The sequence below is a fragment of the Platalea leucorodia genome (genome assembly GCF_965183815.1).
Source record: "Platalea leucorodia genome assembly, chromosome: 23".
Lineage (NCBI taxonomy): Eukaryota > Metazoa > Chordata > Aves > Pelecaniformes > Threskiornithidae > Platalea > Platalea leucorodia.
In genome coordinates, this window is record NC_138845.1 from 2,396,927 (window position 1) to 2,414,765 (window position 17,839).

Here is a 17,839-nt window from a genome sequence, read left to right on the forward strand (position 1 = left end):
CGCCCCATTAATTTTCCCCCAAGATGCTGCACGGGAGAAAAATAAACACCCTGAGACGGGGGAAAGGGAGGCGGGGGGAAACGTGACTTGAAACGGCCACGGCCGGGTGGGAGAAGGGAAACTGAGGCACGGGGCCAGCCAGGATCATTGCCACGAGGAGCAGCAGCTTTAATTAAAGCTGGTAAATCCTGCCAGCAGCTCCAGTCCCTCTGTGTCCCAGCCCCCCCAGGTCCCCGGCATCCCCGGACCCTCCCGAACGCCCACGGGGGACCCGCAGGAGGTTATTCCTGCCGGAGGCAGAGGGCTGGGCACCCACCCTGGGGTGCTGGGGCAGCGCTGGCCCCGAATATTCCCTGGGTCCCCCCCAGCCACGAGTCGGATGCAGCCGTCGGGAGAAAAGTGGTTTAGTGAAGGCAGCAATGGGTGGGGGACAGGACGGGGACACGGCGGTGGCATCCAGCGGTTGAGGAAGGACCTGGGGGTCCCGGCGCAGGGCAGTTTGAGGGGAGGGGGTGACGCAGGGGCCGGGCTCAGTGCGAGGGGACCCTGCTGAGCACGTTTTCCCGGCACACCTCGCGGTAGGCGTTGCGGAGCAGGACGTAGGGGAAGCAGGTCTCCAGCATGTCCACCGTCAGGAAGGACGACTCCGCCACGATCTGAGCGAGGGATCACACAGCCTCAGCAGCCCCCCCTGCCTCAGTTTCCCCCCGTTGCCGCAGAGGGGAGCCCCTCCTCAGCAGCACTGGGTGCTCCCTCCCCGATGGCTCCCGTGCCCCAGCTCCAGATTGAAATATTTGCATTTAAATTGCTTTGCAGCGAGGGCGAGCGCTCCCTGAATACCAATCCCCAGTGGTGGGTGCGTGGCCCCCACCCGGTCAGCCCAGCCTCTCCCCGGGGGTGGCGGAGCTGGATCCGGCCCCCCACGCCCCACCGGAGCTGGGAAAAGGCTGAGCACCCAGAGCCGGCTGTGCTCGGGGGGCTGGAGCAGCCTGGGCAGAGCCGGAGCCCAGCGGAGACACAGAGGTGGGATGTGCCCGCTCGGGAGCACCCCACAGCCCACCCGGGGGCACCCCGGGGCCCTCCCGTCACTCACCAGCTGCATGAGCAGGGAGATGGAGTCGCGGTTCCTGGCTCGCAGCTTGTCCGTCTCCTGGCCCAGCTGCAGGAGGCTGACGGAGGCCAGCTGAGGGACGGATCCGGATCAGCGCTGGGGACGGTGCCCACCCCGGGAGGGTGCCCACCCCCAGCCAGGCACGGCCGTGGCCCCCCGCCGCTCTCACCAGCAGGAACTCCTTGAGGTGAGTCTCGATGTTCTTGTTGTGGACGGTGAAGAGAGCGGCCGACACGTGGATGATGGCCTTGGCCAGGCAGTGGATGTTGTTGTTGTAGCCTGGGGACGCGGTAGGTTGGGGACAGAGGTAGGTTGGGGACAGCACAGGGTCTCCGCTGTGCCCACCTCCCTTGACTGCAGTTATGGGGCACCAGCCCTGCCAGTCCTGGGGTCCTGCTGTCCCCACCAACCCCCAGCTGTGGCTATGGGGCACCGATGACCTCGGGGGTCACACACGAGGTGTGACACTGGGGAGCTGTGGGGTCAGGGTCCCCCAGGGCTGGGGACACAGGGACAAAGCTGCCAGCGTCGCGGCCAAGCCTCACCGTCCACCTCGGTGTTGTAGATGGACGCCGGGTCGGAGGCCAGCAGGGGCAGGGACACGGCCACGAAGACCAGGAGCAGGCAGGCCACCTTGTAGTCCTCCTCCGGGGATGAGCCGTCTGCCAGGGAGGGAGGTGACACTAGACAGGGGTCCAAGAGGGGACCCTGGGGGTCCCAGGGAGGTGACAGGGGGTAGGGGAAGGTGAGCGGGGCTGGGGGTCTGTGGCAGGGTCACGGATCTCAGGGACAGCCCCCCGCGACCCCAGCAGACCCCCGCGGTACCCGTCTTGCTGCCAGCGAGGACGTTCACCAGCGCGGGGTCGACCTCGCAGGGGATCCCCGCGGCCGAGGCCAGCTCAAAGATGCTCAGGGTGACCTGGGGGGACGGGGACACGCAGGCTCAGGGCTGGGGACACGGGGTGCAGCCAGGCATGGGGGACCACACGATGCCATACAACGCCACGCAGCGCCCCGTAGCATCACACAGTGCCACATAATGTGGCGGGTACAGGACAGCAGCAACCAGCCCTGCTTGGGGACAGCTGTCCCAAGCACTGGAGGTGCCACCCTGTCCCCATCCCGCTCGGTGCCCACCTGGATGTCGGTGTCAGGGGTGACAACGTCCGTCAGACACTCGATGGGGCCCATCAGGAAGGGGCAGTGGTGGGAGAAGACCTGCAGAGAGAAGGTGGATGCTGACAGGGCTCCTGCTGAGCCCTTGGGCTGTGGGGGCTGTGGGTGGGGGTCCCATGGGGTGGGGGACCCGTGGGGTGGGGGGCACCCACCTCCCGCAGGCCCTGCTGGGCCATGGCGCGGAAGCTCAGGATCTCCCCGATGATGGTCATGCGCTTCAGGACGTTTTCGGCCGCTGCGGGAGGAGAGGGGTCAGCGGGGACACGTGTGTGCACACGTATGTGTGTGTGTGCGCACCCGTGTGTGCCAGCCCCACGCTCCCCCTGCGTGTCCCCAGTTCCCCCCCAAACTCACAGGTCAGCCGGGGCAGCAGAGCTGCCATCTGCTCGGGCTTGCAGGAGCTGGAGCGCAGCTGGACCAGCGTGTCCATGTTCTCATTGACCAGCTTCTGCGGGGGACGTGAGGCTCGTGACATCGGAGACGTGGCGAGCCCACAGCCGGCTGGGAGGGACCCAGGCGTCCCGGCCCCTCTGCCACCCCTCCACGCTGGCCGGCAAGCCCAAGGGACAGGCAGGGGTCTGGGATGGTTCCCGGGGTGGCCCTGCCTGCCCTCTCACACCGTGCCCCAGAACCTGGTCCCAGCAGCCCAGCCCTGGTCCCAGTCCCCTGATCCTGGTCTCGGTCCCCCGATGCCAGTCCCGGTCCCAGCCCTACCTTCAGCTCGGTGACCTGGGAGCCCACGTGCCACATGAGGTTGTCGCTCAGGAACTTCATGCCGTACGGCCCGATGAGCTCGGCCAGCGCTCGCATCTCTGCGCAGAGGGGGACAAGGATGGGGACATCAGCGGGGTCGGGGGGTGATGATCCCCCGCCACAGCGTCCCCGCATCCCTCACCTGAGACATCGGAGAACTCGGCGGCGCTGAAGTGGGGCTCGCCCTCCCGGGGCACCGTGGTGAAAGCCTGCAGGGCGGGGGCCAGGATGATGGCACCTGTGCTGGCCTGTCGCAGCAGGGCCTCCAGGTACCTACGGACATCGAGCTGCTGCCACCGCCTGGCACCGCGACCCACAGCACTGCAGGGCCACCTCCCAGGAGGGAGGGAGGGTGCCGGTCCCAGCGTGGCACCCACCAGTTGGTGTAGATGGTGGTGAGCGTCTGCTCGCCGGCGGCGTCGCGGGGCTGCGTTTGCTGCAGGAGGACGTTGCGGATGATGCGCCCCGTGTCCAAGCCCACGAATTGCCCCAGCGACTGGATGAAGGTCACGTAGGCGCTCAGCCCCACCAGCACCTCCGAGGGCCGGGCCACCTCCTGCGTGGCCTGGCTGTAGCCCGCCATGGCCACGATGGCTCTGCGGGGACAGAAGGGGGCTGTCTGGAGAGCCGTGGCTGAGTGTCCCCTCCCCAGCAGCACCCACAGCCCACCCTGGCCCCGCCACGTCCCACGTCCCTGGCGCGGTCCCTACTTGGTGAAGCGCGTCTCCAGGTGGCTGCTGAGATACTCGGCCGGCGTCACCGTGTGCTCGAAGACGATGAAGTTGGGCACGTGGTTGAGGCTCAGGGACAGCTCAGCCAGCGTCAGGTGCAGCTTGTCCATGCTGGGGTGGGGGGACAGGTGCCATTAGCCACATCGCGGCCCCATGGGGACAACCACAAGGTCACGCTGTGCCCCCATGTCACACCATGCCCACACCCGACATCTGGTGGCCACTGCTCCCCGCCAGCCCCCTGTCCACCCTTGCCAGCCCCAGGTGGCTCTCACTTGGTGGTCAGGGTTCGGTCCTTCCTCTGGCTCTCGGACCCCGGCTTGTCCCGCTCGGGCTCCCCCTTCTTGGCCGGCTGCTTCAGGGTCTTCTTGTTGCGGGCTTTGCTGACGGTGGAGGCGCAGTGCTTGGGCAGCAGCTGCCGGCCACGGGCAACGGGTTACCACAGGCCACGGCACAGAGTTCAGCCCAGCTGGGGCCTCCAGGACCAGAGGTCACCGTCCCCAAGGTTGAATTGGGGATGTGCCCTGCCAGGTCTTGCCCCCATGGCCTCTGCTGTCCCAAGGTTTTGGAGAACATGGAGGCCACAGAGGTCCTGGAGACCCTGGAGGCTGTGGAGGTCCCAGGGGACAAAGATGCCACTGAGACCCCAAAGGCCATGGAGACCCTGGAAGCCACAAAGGCCATGGAGACCACAGAGACCCCAAAGGCCACAAAGACCCTGGAGGCCACAGAGACCATGGAGACCCCAAAAACTACAGAGATCCTGGAGACCACAGAGACCTCAAAGGCCACAGAGATCCTGAAGGTGATGGAGACCCCAAAGGCCACAGAGACCTTGGACGCCCCGGAAGCGCGACCCTCACCTGCTCGCTGAGGTTGTGCTGCTCGGCGCAGGCGTCCATGACGCAGGCGCTGGCCTGCCGGGCCATCTCCTCCAGGAACTTGTTGCACAGCCCCAGCGCTATGGCCTTCAGGTGAGGATACTGCGGGGAGAAAGCCACGGCACCATCACGGCACATGGCGCGCGGGTCACGGCCACGTCTGCGCCGTGCCACCAGCTGCCTTGAGGCCACAGGGCTGCCGTTGTCCCCTGCCCACATGTGCCTGCCCCAGCCCCTCCACGGTGCCCCTGTGTCCCCCGTGTCCCCCCCGAGCAGCAGGACCCACCTCCTCCGGGCACATGGGATGGATGCAGTGGGAAAAGTGGCTGCAGAGCAGAGGGAAGGCAATGCTGTAGCGCAGCATCGAGGGCTCCTCCATTGTCACCACAAACATCTTCTCCACGGGGCGAGGGTAGAAACTGCACAGGGGGGTGGCAGAGGGGCAGAAGAATGGGGCAGGGAGGGCAGGAGAGAGGGGCAGGGAGGACAGGGAGGGCAGGAGAGGGGATTTGTCTTTCTGGACACGCTTCTCCTGTGCCACATGTGTGTTGTCCCTGTCCCCATGTCCATGTGTACGCCACCTAACTTTACCCAACCTCTCCCATAGGTGACATGTCCCCCACGGCCACCTCCGTCCCTTCCCACACCCATCACCCAGCACACGTGGGCACCTTTCCATGCGTGCAGGATGCGGCTCAAAGACCCCCCAGCCAGGGTGACCCCCCGTGACTGTGGGGAAACTGAGGCAGAGCGAGCGGCTGCGCTCACCACAGGTCGGAGAGGTCGGAGGCCTCGGCCAGCAGCTCCTCCAGGGAGTCAAGCAGTTTGGTGTGGAAGACGATGAGGTTCATGACACGACCCACGTCGGGGTTGGAGCCCAGTGGCAGCGAGGCCTTGGCCACGCTGGTGTAGGCCTGGGGGGACAGCGGACTCAGGGCCACTGCAGAGCAGGGGAAGAGGACGAGGACAAGGACAGGGATGGGGACAGGGATGGGGAGAGAGGAAGGGGATTGGCACAGGGACAGGAACAAGGATGGAGATTGGGATGGGGACAGGGACAGGGACAAGGACAGGGACAGCACCTGCAGCCGGAACCAGTCCAGGCGGAGTGGTGTGAAATCAAACTGCTCCTTGTCATCAACTGCAGGGAAATAGAAATGTGGGGAGACAGGGTAATCCGGGGATTATCGGTCTGGGGGTGCTAATCTGGGGGTACTGGTCCTGGGGGTGCCAGTCTGGGGGGGCAGTGCCCACCCCACAGGACCCCAGGAGCTGCCGTCTCCCCGTTGCCCCACAAGCCCATGCCTGGGTGCCCAGCATGGCCCCCAGGGACAGGGGGGACATCGGTCCCCAGGCAGTGCCAGGGACATGGCGGGGGGGACACTGACCATACCTTCCTTGACAGAGAGAGCTGAGAGGGAGCTGACGAAGGATGACAGGATGATGGACTCCTCCTCGGGGCACACGGAGAGGTTCTGCGGGGCCAGGGATGGGGACAGGGTCAGGGACAGCCAGGACAGGGCACAGGGGACAGGGACAGCCCCAACAGGGGACACAGATCAGCCCTTGCCAGGGCCCCGCGGTACCTGGATGACTTCGCTGAGCACCAGGGCATCGAAGCGGGCCAGGTACTGGACGTGGTAGCGCTGCAGCACCCTGACCTGCTGCCGCACCAGGCTCCGCAGCTGCTCCATGAGGAAGAGCAGCTCCGCGACGTGGCTGCCGCCGGAGCCGCCGGTCAGAGCCTGTGCCCACCAAACCGCCCCGGTGCCAGCCGTGCCGATGGCACCCCGGCATTGCCCCAGGGCAACCCCCACCACAAGACCAGCCTGCCTGGGGGTGCCCCCCATGGCCCGGTGCCCGCACACTGTGCCTACCTGTCAGCGAAGTCCTCGGGCGTCTTGGTCTTGGTGACGTGCTCGGCGTGCCGCACCAGCCAGCTCACCTCGTCCCGGCAGAAGGAGAGAGCCATGAAGACGAAGAGGGCCTGGGCAGAGCGGGGGTTAGAGGGCATCAAGCACGGGGTGCTGCCACCAGGCACCGCCACCCGGCTGGCACCAATGGCCTCGGGCACTGGCACCACATGGCACCAGGCTGGTGCTGGCAGTACCCCCCCCACAGACCCCACCAGCACCCATTTCACACCCCCGGGCACATGCAGAGCCCCGGCAGCCAGCCCCCTGCACCCAAACCCTGCACCCACACACCCCCTGTACCCCAAGCCTTGCACCCACGCACGCCCTCTACCCCATACCCTGCACCCATGCACCCCCTGCACCCCAAACCCTGCCCCCTGGCCCCCACGGCCCCCTTCCCTCCGTGCTGACCTTGGGTCCCAGCAGCCCGGGCTGGTCCTCCAGCAGCGCCTCCAGCTCCCGCACGGCCCCGCGCAGGTACGCCCGCCGGCCCCGGTGCAGGGAGCCGCTGCAGGGGGGGTCAGGGTGGGGGTTGGGGTCAGGGCCACCCAACTGCCCCCCCAGCCACCCCTCTCACCCAGCGGGGACATCACAGGCAAAATATGGCAAAGGTGGGTGCTGTGGCACAGGGCCAGTGTGGACCCAGTCGGGGCACCCCAGTCCCCTTCCTGGGTGCTGGCACCCCCGGGAGCCCCTGGGACCCCCCCAGCTCTCTGGGACTCATGGGACCCCCAGGACTGTCCAGTCCTTTGGGTCACTCTGGGACCTCCCAGCTCCCCAGGACCCCTGGGACCTTCCCCAGCGCCCCCAGCCCCGCTGTCCCCCCATTGAGTCCCCAACCTGTGAGCTGCAGCGTGTTCCTTGCACTCCTTGACATCGGCCACCCGCTTCCCGTACCTGCGAGAGAGCCACAGCCGGGCAGTGCCAGGCATGGCACCCGGCACAGCACCCGGCACAGCACCCAGCACAGCACCCAGGAGAGCCCCAGGCACCCCACAGAGCCCCTGGCACAGCCCCCAGCCCCTGGCACCCAGCACAATCCCCTAGCACCCAACACAACCTCCTGGTACCCTGCAAAGTCTCCTGGCACCCAGCGCAGCCCCTGGCTCCCAGGAGGGCTGCTGGCAGAGCCCCCAGCCCCTGGCACCCACTGCGGCACCCTCTTGGCACCCTCCACGGCCCCGGCGCTGGCACGGCCGTTACCCCTTGAGGCTGCTGAGCAGCTCCTCGGTGACCTTGTGGACCTGGAGGGCCTCGTCGCGGAGGAGGGTGATGTAGAGCGAGCCCTGCAGCGCCAGCCGCCACAGCTCCAGGCACTGCGGGGACGAGCCCAGTGCCCCCGGGCACACCAGGAACCCCACTGCGGGCACAGCCATCAGGCGGGCAGGGGCTGCCCGCGCTGCCAGCCCCGCAGCAGGCAGGGGGACAGCCCGAAACTGGGAGCCAGGCTGCCTGCGTGGGGCTGGGGACCCGGCCCGAAACCGGGAGCCAGGCTGCCCGCGTGGGGCTGGGGACCCGCAGGCACCGCAAGGACTTACTGAGGATCCAGCGCTCCATCACCTCCAGGGACAGGTACTCACAGGCCATCTGGGGACACAGGCGTCACCGTGTCACCGTCCTCAGCCCTCCTGCAGCCTCTCCCAGGACCTGCAGACGCGGTGGCACTCACGGTGTCGGAGCTGGCAGGGCTGAGCATGGTGCCGGCGGTGCCGAGCAGGCTGAGGAGCTGGTCGCTGCGCCACTGCTCGGCCCCCTGGTTCCTCCGGGCGAAGAGGAAATGGAGGGACAGGAGGGCGCTGGTGACAGCCTGGGGGAGAGGGGGACATCACGGGGGGCCGTGGGATGGATCAGGGCAGGATGTGGCCCCGCTGGCTGAGGGGAGCCCCATCCCACCTTGGTGTGTGGCCCAAATTCCTCCGTCAGCTTCTTGAGGGGGTGGTCATACTCCAGCACCATCTGTCCCAGGCGGGCGAAGCTGGGGTCACTGCAGGGACGGTGGCACGGGGGTCGGGGACGGTCCTCAGGGCCAGCCCCGGTGGGGACAGCCCGTGGGGACAGCGCCGATGGGGACAGCCAACCTACCTGCTGCCGTGGCTCATCTCGTGGGCGCAGTGGTACATGCCGATGAGCAGCCGGCGGTCCTCCGTGCGGGCCAGCAGCAGGACGAGGGACACGTAGGTGACAACCAGGTCCAGGTAGCTCTTGGTGAAGTCGTAGTTGACGTGCTGGGGAGGGGACAGGCGTGAGCGCGTGGGCACAGCCGTGGCACCCCCAAAGTACCTCCCGGGCACCCCTTGCGCCCCACTCACGATGTCGAAGAAGCACTGGCTGGCATCGATGGTGTTCAGCAGCTCATAGACGTGGTCCTGGCAGGGAGGGGACAGGGACACTGTCACTGCTGTCCCCTCAGGTCTGAAATGCCCGTGCTGCGCCCCGAAACCCCGCTCTGCCCCCCGCCACACGCCCCAGCTCACCCTGAACTCCAGGACGTCCAGGAAGGAGTGGTAGAAGGGTCCCAGCACCCGGGCGATGTCCCCCTTGTCCCTGTGCACCGGCCCCAGGTGTTGCTGCAAAGGGACATTGGGGACACCCGGGGTGGGGTGACACAGGGGGGACACCCAGGGAGGGGTGACATGGGGCAGGGGTTGGCAGGATGACCAAGGGAGGGGGATGGAGGGGAAGCCAGGTGGTGGCGACACAAAGCGGGGTGACACAGACTGGGGTGACACATGGCGGACAGTGTGGACACTGGGTGTGGGCAAGGTGGGGTGGGGATGGTGAGGACACTGGGGATGGGGTGATGCGGGGTGGGGGGCAGAGGGGACACCCAGGTAGGGCCGGCACGGGGTGGGGGGACAGGGGGTTGGGGACAGAGGGGACACCCCGGTCCCTCACCGTGCTGCTCCTCACATCCAGGTGAGGAAACTTCTTGTTGATGAACTTGACGGAGGGCTCCATGGCCTTGTCGCTGAAGAAGGGCGGCCGCGTCTTGGGGTCGGAGCATGTCTGTGGGGGACCCCCCAATGTCAGACCCCCCCCCAAAACCCCCTCCTGGGCTCGGATCCCCCTTCAGGCCCCCCTGCCCCAGCGATCCCACCACCCCCTGTTTCTTCACAGCCCTCATCCCAGGCAGAACTCAGGCTCTTCCCCATTTGATCGGGGAAGGGGGGGCACCCCGACGTCCCCCCCCAGGGGACCCAGGCATCCGGGCCCGCCCCACCCCGCACCCACCTTCTTGATGTTGTAGATGCGGACGAGGACGCCCCGGCCCCGGTCGTTGAGGATCGTCAGCTTCTCGGCGAACTTGTTCTGGTAGACGGAGGGCAGCGACATGGCGGTGACGTGCTGGGGGCGGGGGGGCCACCCTGTGTCCCCCACGTCCCCCCGATCGTCCCCACGGCCCCAACACCCAACTTCCCCTTCCTGGGCTTCCTGGGCTGGGCCCCGAGCTGGGGCCACCGCCACGTGACGCCACCGCCATCACCCCGTGACACGGCCACCACCCCGTGACACCGCCGGCGCCTGACGCCATGGCTGTGTGACACTGCTGGTGCATGATGCCACCACTGCCTGACGCCGCGGCTGTGTGACACCACCACCGTGTAGGACCGGCCGTGGCCCGATGACACCCTCCACGGCCATGCAACACTGGCTGTGGCCAGTGACACCGCTGACAGCCGGGCAGTGCTGGCTACAGCCGGGCAGTGCTGGCTACAGCCATATAACACCAGTCCCAGCTGTGCCACGCTGACCAGGACCGTATAGCGCCGGCCAGCGCCACGTGAGCCTGGCCACAGCCATATGGCACCAGCCATGGCCCTGCAGCAGCACCCGGGGTCCGTATAAGACCATCCAGGCCCATATACCACCACCGGAGCCCATATAACACTGCCCAGGCCCATATAATGCTGCCCAGGGTCCGTATAGCATGGCCCAGGGCTCCTATAGCACCACCCAGGGCCCATGGAACATCACCTGGGCCCATATAGCATTGCCCGGGGCTCATATAGCATTGCCCATGGCCCATATATCACCACCCAGGGCCCATATAGCACTGCCCAGGGCTCATATAGCATCTCCTGGGGCTCCTATAGCACTGCTCATGGCCTATACAACATTGTCTGGGCCCATATGTCACCACCCAGGGCCCACATAGCACTGCCTGGGGCCCATAGAACACCACCAGGGCTCCTATAGCACTGCCCAGGGCCTATACAACAGTGTCTGGGCCCATATATCACCACCCAAGGCCCATATAGCACCGCCCGGGGCCCAGAGAATATCACCTGGGCTCATATATCATTGCCAGGGCTCATATAGCACTGCCCAGGGCTCCTATAGCATTAGTCACGGCTTACACAACATTGCCCGGGCCCATGTATCACCACCCGGGGCCCACATAGCACGGCCCAAGGCCCATAGAACATCGCCTGGGCTCCTATAGCACTGCCCAGGGCTCCTGTGGCACCACCCAGGGCCCAGATAACATCGCCTGGGCTCATATAGCGTCTCCCGGGGCTCCTATAGCCCGGCCCGGGCCTGCCCAGCCGCGCTGCGGGCGCCCCGCGGCGGCCGCCCGGCCCCGTTGCCATGGCGACAGCGGAGCGCGGCGTCCCCCGCAGGCCGCGCCGGAAGCCGGGCCCCGTTGCCGTGGCGACGCGGCGGCGCGCGAGGCCCGTTGGGAGTCTGGTGCGGCGACCGGGCCCGGGAGCGGGCCTGAGCCTGAGCCTGAGCCCCGCCATGGACCCCGAGGCGCTCGTCCAGTGTCCCTACGACAAAAGCCACCAGGTCCGGGTGTCCCGGCTGCCCTACCACCTCGTCAAGTGCCAGCGGGTGAGCGGGGGCCGGGGCTGGGGCCTACGAGGGGCTGGGGGCCGGGGCTGGGGCCTACTGGGGGCCTGGGCCGCGGCCTATTGGGGGCCGGGGTTGGTGCCTGCGGGGGCCTGGGGCCTGCTGGGGGCCAGGACCGAGGGCTGCTGGGGGCTGTGGGTCAGGCAGCTCTGAGGCAGAGGCTCCCCGTCCAACCCAGCTCCTCGCCCCCCCCCCAGAACAACCCGCGGGTGGCCCGCACGCTGGCCACCTGCCCCTTCAATGCCCGGCACAGGGTGCCCCAGGCCAAGCTGCGGAGCCACGTCGCCTCCTGCCCCGACAAGCGGCAGCCCGACCTCCCCCACGGTACAGCATGGTGTGTCCCCCCTCACCACCCCGGTGGCCGTGCTCAGCTGTGCCCCCACCCACAACTGTCCCCTCTGTCCCCTCAGGGATGCTCACGTCCCTCAGTGACAGGATGAAGCAACCGGAGGTCCCCATGGCCTGGCAGGGCCCGCCGTGCCAGGAGGACTGGGAGGCTGGTGAGTGTCCCCAGGGTGCCAGGCAGTGCTCCCCCCCCTCACCGTGTCACCCCAAGGCTGGCACGTCCCCGTCTCGTCACCCTTTGCAGAGCTGGAGGACCTGGAGGACCCCCAACCCTTCATCCTCAACGTCAGGACGAACGACCTGCTCCTCCCATGCGACAGGCAGGAGCCCGCAAGGCCGGGGCCATCCCCTCCCTCGCTGCCCACACTGGGGTGTCATTCCCCCCGCAGGGTGCTGACCCCCAGGTCCTCTCTTGCCCCCCAGCTCTGCCCCAGCAGCACCCACGAGCCGGAGCCGAGGCGGGAGAGCCGCAGGACGCCCTGCAGCGGGCGCGGAGCGACGGGCACAGGAGGGACCATGGATGGCGGCGGCAGGACCAGGGCAGTGCCCATCTCTCCCCCAGGACCGAGGGGACCGTGGCGCCAGGGGGGGCGGTGCCCCCTCGGCCGCTGCTGCGGGGGGGGATCGTGCCCACAGGTTTTAAATGCATGTTACAAATACGCTGCCCGTGAGTGTGCGTGGTGTCCCGTCACCCGGGGGGCTCCGAGGGGACCCTGTGGGGTGGGGACCGGGCCACCCCATGGGACGGACGCTGGGGGTACCCGTGGGGTGGGGACCCAGGGGACCGTGCGACCTGGGGATGGGGGCACCCCGGGGATGGGGACCCAGGGGACCCCCGGCAGGAGCTCCCGGCCGGCCCCGCGCCCCCCGCGCTCCCTTGCTGCACTCCCAGCATGCTCTGCGCTGGCCCCGCCGCCCCTTGGGGCACAGACAAGTGGGGGGCCAGGCCTTGTACCCCCCCTCCGAGGGGGCTCCAGCACCATGGGGGGGGGACGAGGGGCAACAGGTCCAGTGCACAGCAGGATCTCACCCCCCTGGGCCTGTCCATGTCCCCGTAACCCCCCCCAGTGTGTCCTTGTAACCCCCTGGGCCAGCCCCTGTCCCTGTCACCCCCCCCAGTGTGTCCCTGTATCCCCCTCAGCCCAGCCCATGTCCCCATTACCCCTCCCAGTGTGCCCCCATACCCCCCCCGTTTATCCCCATAACCGCTCAGCCCCTGTCCCTGTCACCCCCCAGTGTGCCCCCATACCCTCCCAGTTTATCCCCATAGCCCCCGAGCCAGCCCATGTCCCTGTCACCCCTCCCAGTGTGCCCCCATACCCCCCAGTGTGTCCCAGTCACCCCTAGGCTCACCCATGTCCTTGTACCACCCCAGTGTGTCCCTGTACCCCCCCCCCAGCGTGTCCCCGTCCCCCTGGTGCCCCGCTGTCCCCCTCACCCCGTCCCCAGCCACCCCTAAACTCAGGCTGTAGCGGGGACAGCGACGAAGAGGATGACTGTGACCGAACCGGCTCAAGGTGACCCCAAACCCTCCTCTCCCGGTGCCCTGGGGGGCTGCTGTCCCCCCCCGCCAGGGCACCAGATCCCCCCCCAGTCCCTCCCCCACCAAAACAGGCGCTGCCAGGCGGGCGCTGCCCAGATTTTGGGCTCGGGGGGGGGCTATTTTAGTGCCTCTTGCGCAACGCGGCCGCCTTGTGCTCAGGCTGCGTCCCAGGGCACTGGGCCGTGGGTTCCCCACCCGGGGAAGGGGGGGGCAGCTGGGGAAGCCTCGGTAACACCCCCCCGCCCTGTGCAGTCCTCCAAAAAATGTGTCATGCTGTCCCCCTGTCCCCCCCCGCCAGCCTGGCGGTGACACACACCCGTCACACCCAGACTCAACCCATGCTCAACCCCGGCGTCGTGCCGGGAACAGGGGGGATCCCCCAATCCTCTGCTCCCCCCCCCGCCGCCCCAAAATCCTTCTCCCCTTCTCCTTCCAGCGCGATGTTTCCAGGGACCCCACGGAGCCCCCGCCGTGCCGGGAGGTGAGGAGAGCTCGGAGGAGGCGACGGATTTGGGGCGGTATGTGTGGAAATGGGAACGCGTGTGTCACGCCGCCTTCCCCGGCCGGGCTCCCTGCCCGCCTCCAACACCCCGTCATCCCAGGCAGGCGGCGGGGACCCCGGGGGGCTGAGTTTGGGGGGAAAACCTGCTTTTTTTTTTTTCTCCTTTTCTTTTTTCCAGTGGTTCACGGGAAGGTCAGATATATATCTTTCCCCGTCCGGCGGAGGGGAGCGCGCGGGCGGGGTCGTGCCGGTCCCTCCTGGCCGGGCAGAGGAGGAGTGATCTGGTGTTGCAATTAATTCCTCCCTCGCCAGTGCCAGAAATGCAGCTGCAGAGCGGTTTTTATGCGACTAATAACTCCCGTTAACGTACATCTGGCAGGAGCCGCACATCCTGGGCTCAGCCCATCTGGGAGACGCTTTTCCTCCCTCCATCTCCAATCCGGAGGCTGAACACGAATCATCTTGCGGCGGCCGCTCCTTCCTTAGGCTTTAACCTGCCAAGCGCTAACCTTCGCCCGAGGCTGCCTTTTTTCCCCCCCCCCTCAGTCATGTTTTAAACCCATTTTTTGAGTTTGGGAGGGGGGTTATCCCCCCACAGCTCAGCGCGGAGAATCAGGACGCCTGCCGGGGTTTGTCTCAGCAAAACACTTTTCTCGGCCGCAAATCTCATCCCCGTGCGGAGCCGGTGCTTCCGCAGCGATGCCCGCTTCCCCTCGCTGCCCGCAGGTGGAAAGCCATCCGAATCCCTTTCCCGCTCTGGAAGGGTTAAGGAGGAATTTCTCCAGCTTTGTTGCCTCGCTTGTTTAAAAGCGTCTGACTGCTTCGGCTTTGCCTGACATCTCTCCCCTGTGGTTTCCAGAGCAGTTTCATGTGTGCTTCGAACCGTGCCAATAACGGCCTTGCAACACTTGCCGGGAGTTGTTGCTCGGAGGGTGGATCCAGCCGGGTAGGTTGGAGGGCTGGCTTATTTTCATCCGTGAGCCGGATGGGAAACGCCAGGCGTTTCCCTCCTTTTTCCACCTATTTTGCCGTTATTTTCTCTCATCGAGAGCAGTCGCGGCTCCCAGAGAGCGGAGCCCCCCTCTCGCTGCTCCTCGGTGGGAGCCGTTGGGTTTTCCCCTCGACGGGGACGCGGGGAGGGAGAACCGGGCTGGTTTTGGTGACGGCGTAGCTACGTGTCACCTTCGGCGTCCCCTGCGGCATCCAGCCGCCGCCGCAGAGCGGGCAAGCCGTGCCGTGGCACAGCCGCGCTTCGGGGACGGCAGCTCCTGGCTTCCGCCCTGCTCCCTGCATCCAGAGGGGTCCCGCCGCCTCGCACGGCTTCTTCGCGCTACGGTTTTGGGGAGATTTGATGCCTTTTTGGCCTTGCCCCACGTGCTTTAACCGCTTCTCCCTGTTCTCTTCCCTGCAGCGATGAAACGCCCCACGTGCCCCCACCCTCGCACGGCTGCCGCCATCCCGGGGCCACTGCCGAGACCCCCCTGCACGGGCAGGGGTGACCAGCGCCACGGGGAGACGCGGGGCTGTGAGTACCGGCTCTGCCCCGGCCGCGCCGGTTCCCCTACGCAATTCCCAGGACAAAATTCCCCTCGTCTTACACCCGCGTCGTTCCCCTGCCGTGATTCAGCACCCGGCATCGCTCTCCAGCTGGTTTCTGCTGGAGTCGGGGGGGGGACACAGCAGAAAAAAAAAACAACATTTACCATCAAACTGTGTCTGAAAGCAGCAGGAAAAGGAAGAGGGCAGGAACCGGCGAGCGTCTGGCGGTCACAGGCAAATGGAGGCCCCGGCTTGCCAGGGGCTTTGAAGTCACCGGGGTGGGAGCCGCGGCCGGGGGCTTTGGAGAAGCCCCGTCCCCTCCGTGTCCCCCCGCCGTGCACCCCAGCAGCACCCCAGCCCCGCGGAGGGGGGATTCCCCCCGTGAAGCCCTTTAGGGGCATTTTTTTTTTTTTTTTTACACCTTTTGCTTTTTATCTCCGCAGCTCATCGGGATCCCTCCCTCCTCCCAAGGTTTGGCTCTCGTGACCCCCCTCGGGGACGCATCCTGCCCCGGAGTGGGCACCTCCAGGGCCTGGCCCCAGCTCCTCTGGCAGCCGGGCTCCGCGGGGCGAGCGGGGCTCCTTAAGGCAGGAAATTAGGCAGAAAACCAACAAATGCCCAGAAACAGCGGGGCCGGGTGAGGAGGGCTGCGCAGCGGCCGGCCCCCGCCTCGCCGCACGAGCACTAAAACTGCCCTTTCTGCCCTCAAAACGCCCCGTGCTTGATTCCGGGTTATCACAGCAGCGTTACGGGGTGTTTTACCCAATATCGGGGGGCTGAAAGGGTCAAACGGGGGGGCAGGAGGCCAGGGAAGGAGGGGGGTGTCCCCCAGTGATGTCGGGGTGTCCCCACGCTGCCCGGGAGGCAGGGGGCAGCTGGCCAAAAATGGGGGGGGGGGGGGACGGTCCCCGTGTCCCCGGCCACCTCCTGCCCTTCCCGGGGACGGGGCGTGACCCAAACGGGGGCCGTGTGCGAGTGCACACGCGTGTGGTGGGCGTGCACGCCACGTGTGGGCCGTGGGTTCCTGTGTTCCTGCCCCTGGGTCCCGGGAGCGTGCACACGCTTCCACATGGGCACACACGCTTCCACACGGACACAGGCTTACACGCACACGCTTAGAGACGCGCGCACACGCGTGTGCGCACCCCGCCCTGGCCCTGCAGTGCCCACAGCGGTGCCCGGGCCAGCGGTGCCACGTGCACGCGCGTGTGTCGGCCACCTCAGTGCCACCTCTGCCCCCCGTCCCTGCCCGTGCCCCTGCCCGTCCCCCCGCCCCGCGGCGGGGGCCCCCCCGGCCTGGCCGCCTGCCCGGCTCCCCAACGCCTGCAGCCGCCAGCGCCTTTTTGGGAAGCAGCCGGCGCGCGGGGCCGCATCCGCGCCCGTCCCCGGGCTCGGCGCCAGCCCCGGGGCACCGCGCCAGCACCCGTGCCCCCCGCCCGGGGAAACTGAGGCCAGGCACCCACCGCCCCCCCGGGGGTGTCCCACCCGCGCCCTCACCCACGGGGCCGCCCCGATGTCACCGGCGCTTGCCTCCCGCACCCACGGGGGTGCCCCGGTGTCACCCTGCGTCCCCCCAACCCATGGGGGTGCCCCACCGTGGCCCCCCCGCAGCCCCAGGCACTGCCCCAGCCGGGGGGGGGGGGACGGGGGTGACGTGTCCCCGCTGTCGGGCCAGGCTATATAGGGGCTGGCGGCGGCGGTGAGTCAGGCCCGGGCCCCCCCGGCCCCCGCGGTGACTCAGGGACGCTCCCCGGCGCTGGCCATACTTAGCCCGGAGCACCCGAGCCCTGGCCCGGGGTGGGGACGTGGGGTGTCCCTGGGTTGGCGGCCGTGGGGACGGCGCCCGTGGGGACAGGGGTGGCCCCGGCTCAGGCTCCCCCAGGCCCCAGGGTGGGGGACAGAGCGTGGGGGGAAACTGAGGCACGAGTGGGGCAGCTCGTGGCCGTGGGCACCCGTGTACGGGGACATGGGGACGCAGGGGTGGGACCTGGGGTGAGCGTGAACAAGGGGACAGGGCTGGGACATGTGTGTGCACGAGGGGACGGTGGCAGGGCACACGTGCACAGGGGACGGTGGCAGGGCACACACGTGCACAGGGGATGGTGGCAGGACACACGTGCACAGGGGACGGTGGCAGGGCACATGTGTGTGCACAGGGGACGGTGGCAGGACACGTGTGCACAGGGGACGGTGGCAGGGCACACACGTGCACGAGGGGATGGTGGCAGGACACACGTGCACAGGGGACGGTGGCAGGACACGTGTGCACAGGGGACGGTGGCAGGGCACACACGTGCACGAGGGGATGGTGGCAGGACACACGTGCACAGGGGACGGTGGCAGGACACGTGTGCACAGGGGACGGTGGCAGGGCACACACGTGCACGAGGGGATGGTGGCAGGACACACGTGCACAGGGGACGGTGGCAGGGCACATGTGTGTGCACAGGGGACGGTGGCAGGACACGTGTGCACAGGGGACGGTGGCAGG

The 17,839-nt window shown here is 67.6% G+C and overlaps 2 protein-coding genes across 4 annotated transcripts; one reads left to right on the plus strand and one right to left on the minus strand.

Annotated features, from left to right (window-relative positions):
• Nucleotides 1-399: 399 nt before the first annotated feature.
• NCKAP1L (NCK associated protein 1 like) lies at nt 400-9,997 on the minus strand. Its single transcript, XM_082332236.1, has 31 exons — nt 9,800-9,997; nt 9,464-9,574; nt 9,043-9,135; nt 8,878-8,934; nt 8,651-8,793; nt 8,462-8,552; nt 8,238-8,375; nt 8,107-8,155; nt 7,772-7,928; nt 7,409-7,465; nt 6,980-7,076; nt 6,530-6,639; nt 6,239-6,371; nt 6,046-6,127; nt 5,735-5,793; nt 5,421-5,566; nt 4,939-5,071; nt 4,635-4,754; nt 4,047-4,186; nt 3,751-3,882; nt 3,418-3,636; nt 3,183-3,313; nt 3,002-3,099; nt 2,642-2,735; nt 2,440-2,522; nt 2,249-2,329; nt 1,937-2,030; nt 1,657-1,773; nt 1,281-1,390; nt 1,094-1,183; nt 400-656 (listed from the first exon to the last, which is right to left on the minus strand). Exons 1-31 carry the CDS (start codon nt 9,899-9,901, stop codon nt 531-533), a joined length of 3,393 nt encoding a protein of 1,130 aa, XP_082188362.1. The 5' UTR covers nt 9,902-9,997; the 3' UTR covers nt 400-530.
• A 1,271-nt stretch (nt 9,998-11,268) lies between these two features.
• Nucleotides 11,269-15,995, plus strand: GTSF1 (gametocyte specific factor 1). Of its 3 annotated transcripts, XR_014230421.1 has the most exons (9): nt 11,269-11,401; nt 11,617-11,743; nt 11,830-11,919; nt 12,009-12,084; nt 12,188-12,400; nt 13,744-13,825; nt 14,669-14,755; nt 15,221-15,334; nt 15,792-15,995. XR_014230421.1 is itself a non-coding variant. In XM_082332602.1 (5 exons), exons 1-5 carry the CDS (start codon nt 11,309-11,311, stop codon nt 12,405-12,407), a joined length of 606 nt encoding a protein of 201 aa, XP_082188728.1. In that variant the 5' UTR covers nt 11,269-11,308; the 3' UTR covers nt 12,408-12,883. The 3 variants fall into 3 exon arrangements, 1 of the variants encoding a protein (XP_082188728.1); XR_014230422.1 differs by lacking the exon at nt 14,669-14,755; XM_082332602.1 differs by lacking the exons at nt 13,744-13,825; nt 14,669-14,755; nt 15,221-15,334; nt 15,792-15,995 and having other exon boundaries at nt 12,188-12,883.
• Nucleotides 15,996-17,839: the final 1,844 nt, after the last annotated feature.

Bases quoted from the DNA above. Each gene is read 5' to 3' on its own strand.
- NCKAP1L (XM_082332236.1), bottom strand. From the start codon at position 9,901: ATGTCGCTGCCCTCCGTCTACCAGAACAAGTTCGCCGAGAAGCTGACG. The intron at 9,575-9,799 runs GTGGGTGCGGGG...GGTCCCCCACAG, and splicing joins GCATCTACAACATCAAGAAG to ACATGCTCCGACCCCAAGAC. The intron at 8,156-8,237 runs GTGAGTGCCACC...CTGTGTCCCCAG, and splicing joins GCCCTGCCAGCTCCGACACC to ATGGCCTGTGAGTACCTGTC.
- GTSF1 (XM_082332602.1), top strand. From the start codon at position 11,309: ATGGACCCCGAGGCGCTCGTCCAGTGTCCCTACGACAAAAGCCACCAG. The intron at 11,920-12,008 runs GTGAGTGTCCCC...CACCCTTTGCAG, and splicing joins CCAGGAGGACTGGGAGGCTG to AGCTGGAGGACCTGGAGGAC. The intron at 12,085-12,187 runs GCAGGAGCCCGC...CTTGCCCCCCAG, and splicing joins CTGCTCCTCCCATGCGACAG to CTCTGCCCCAGCAGCACCCA.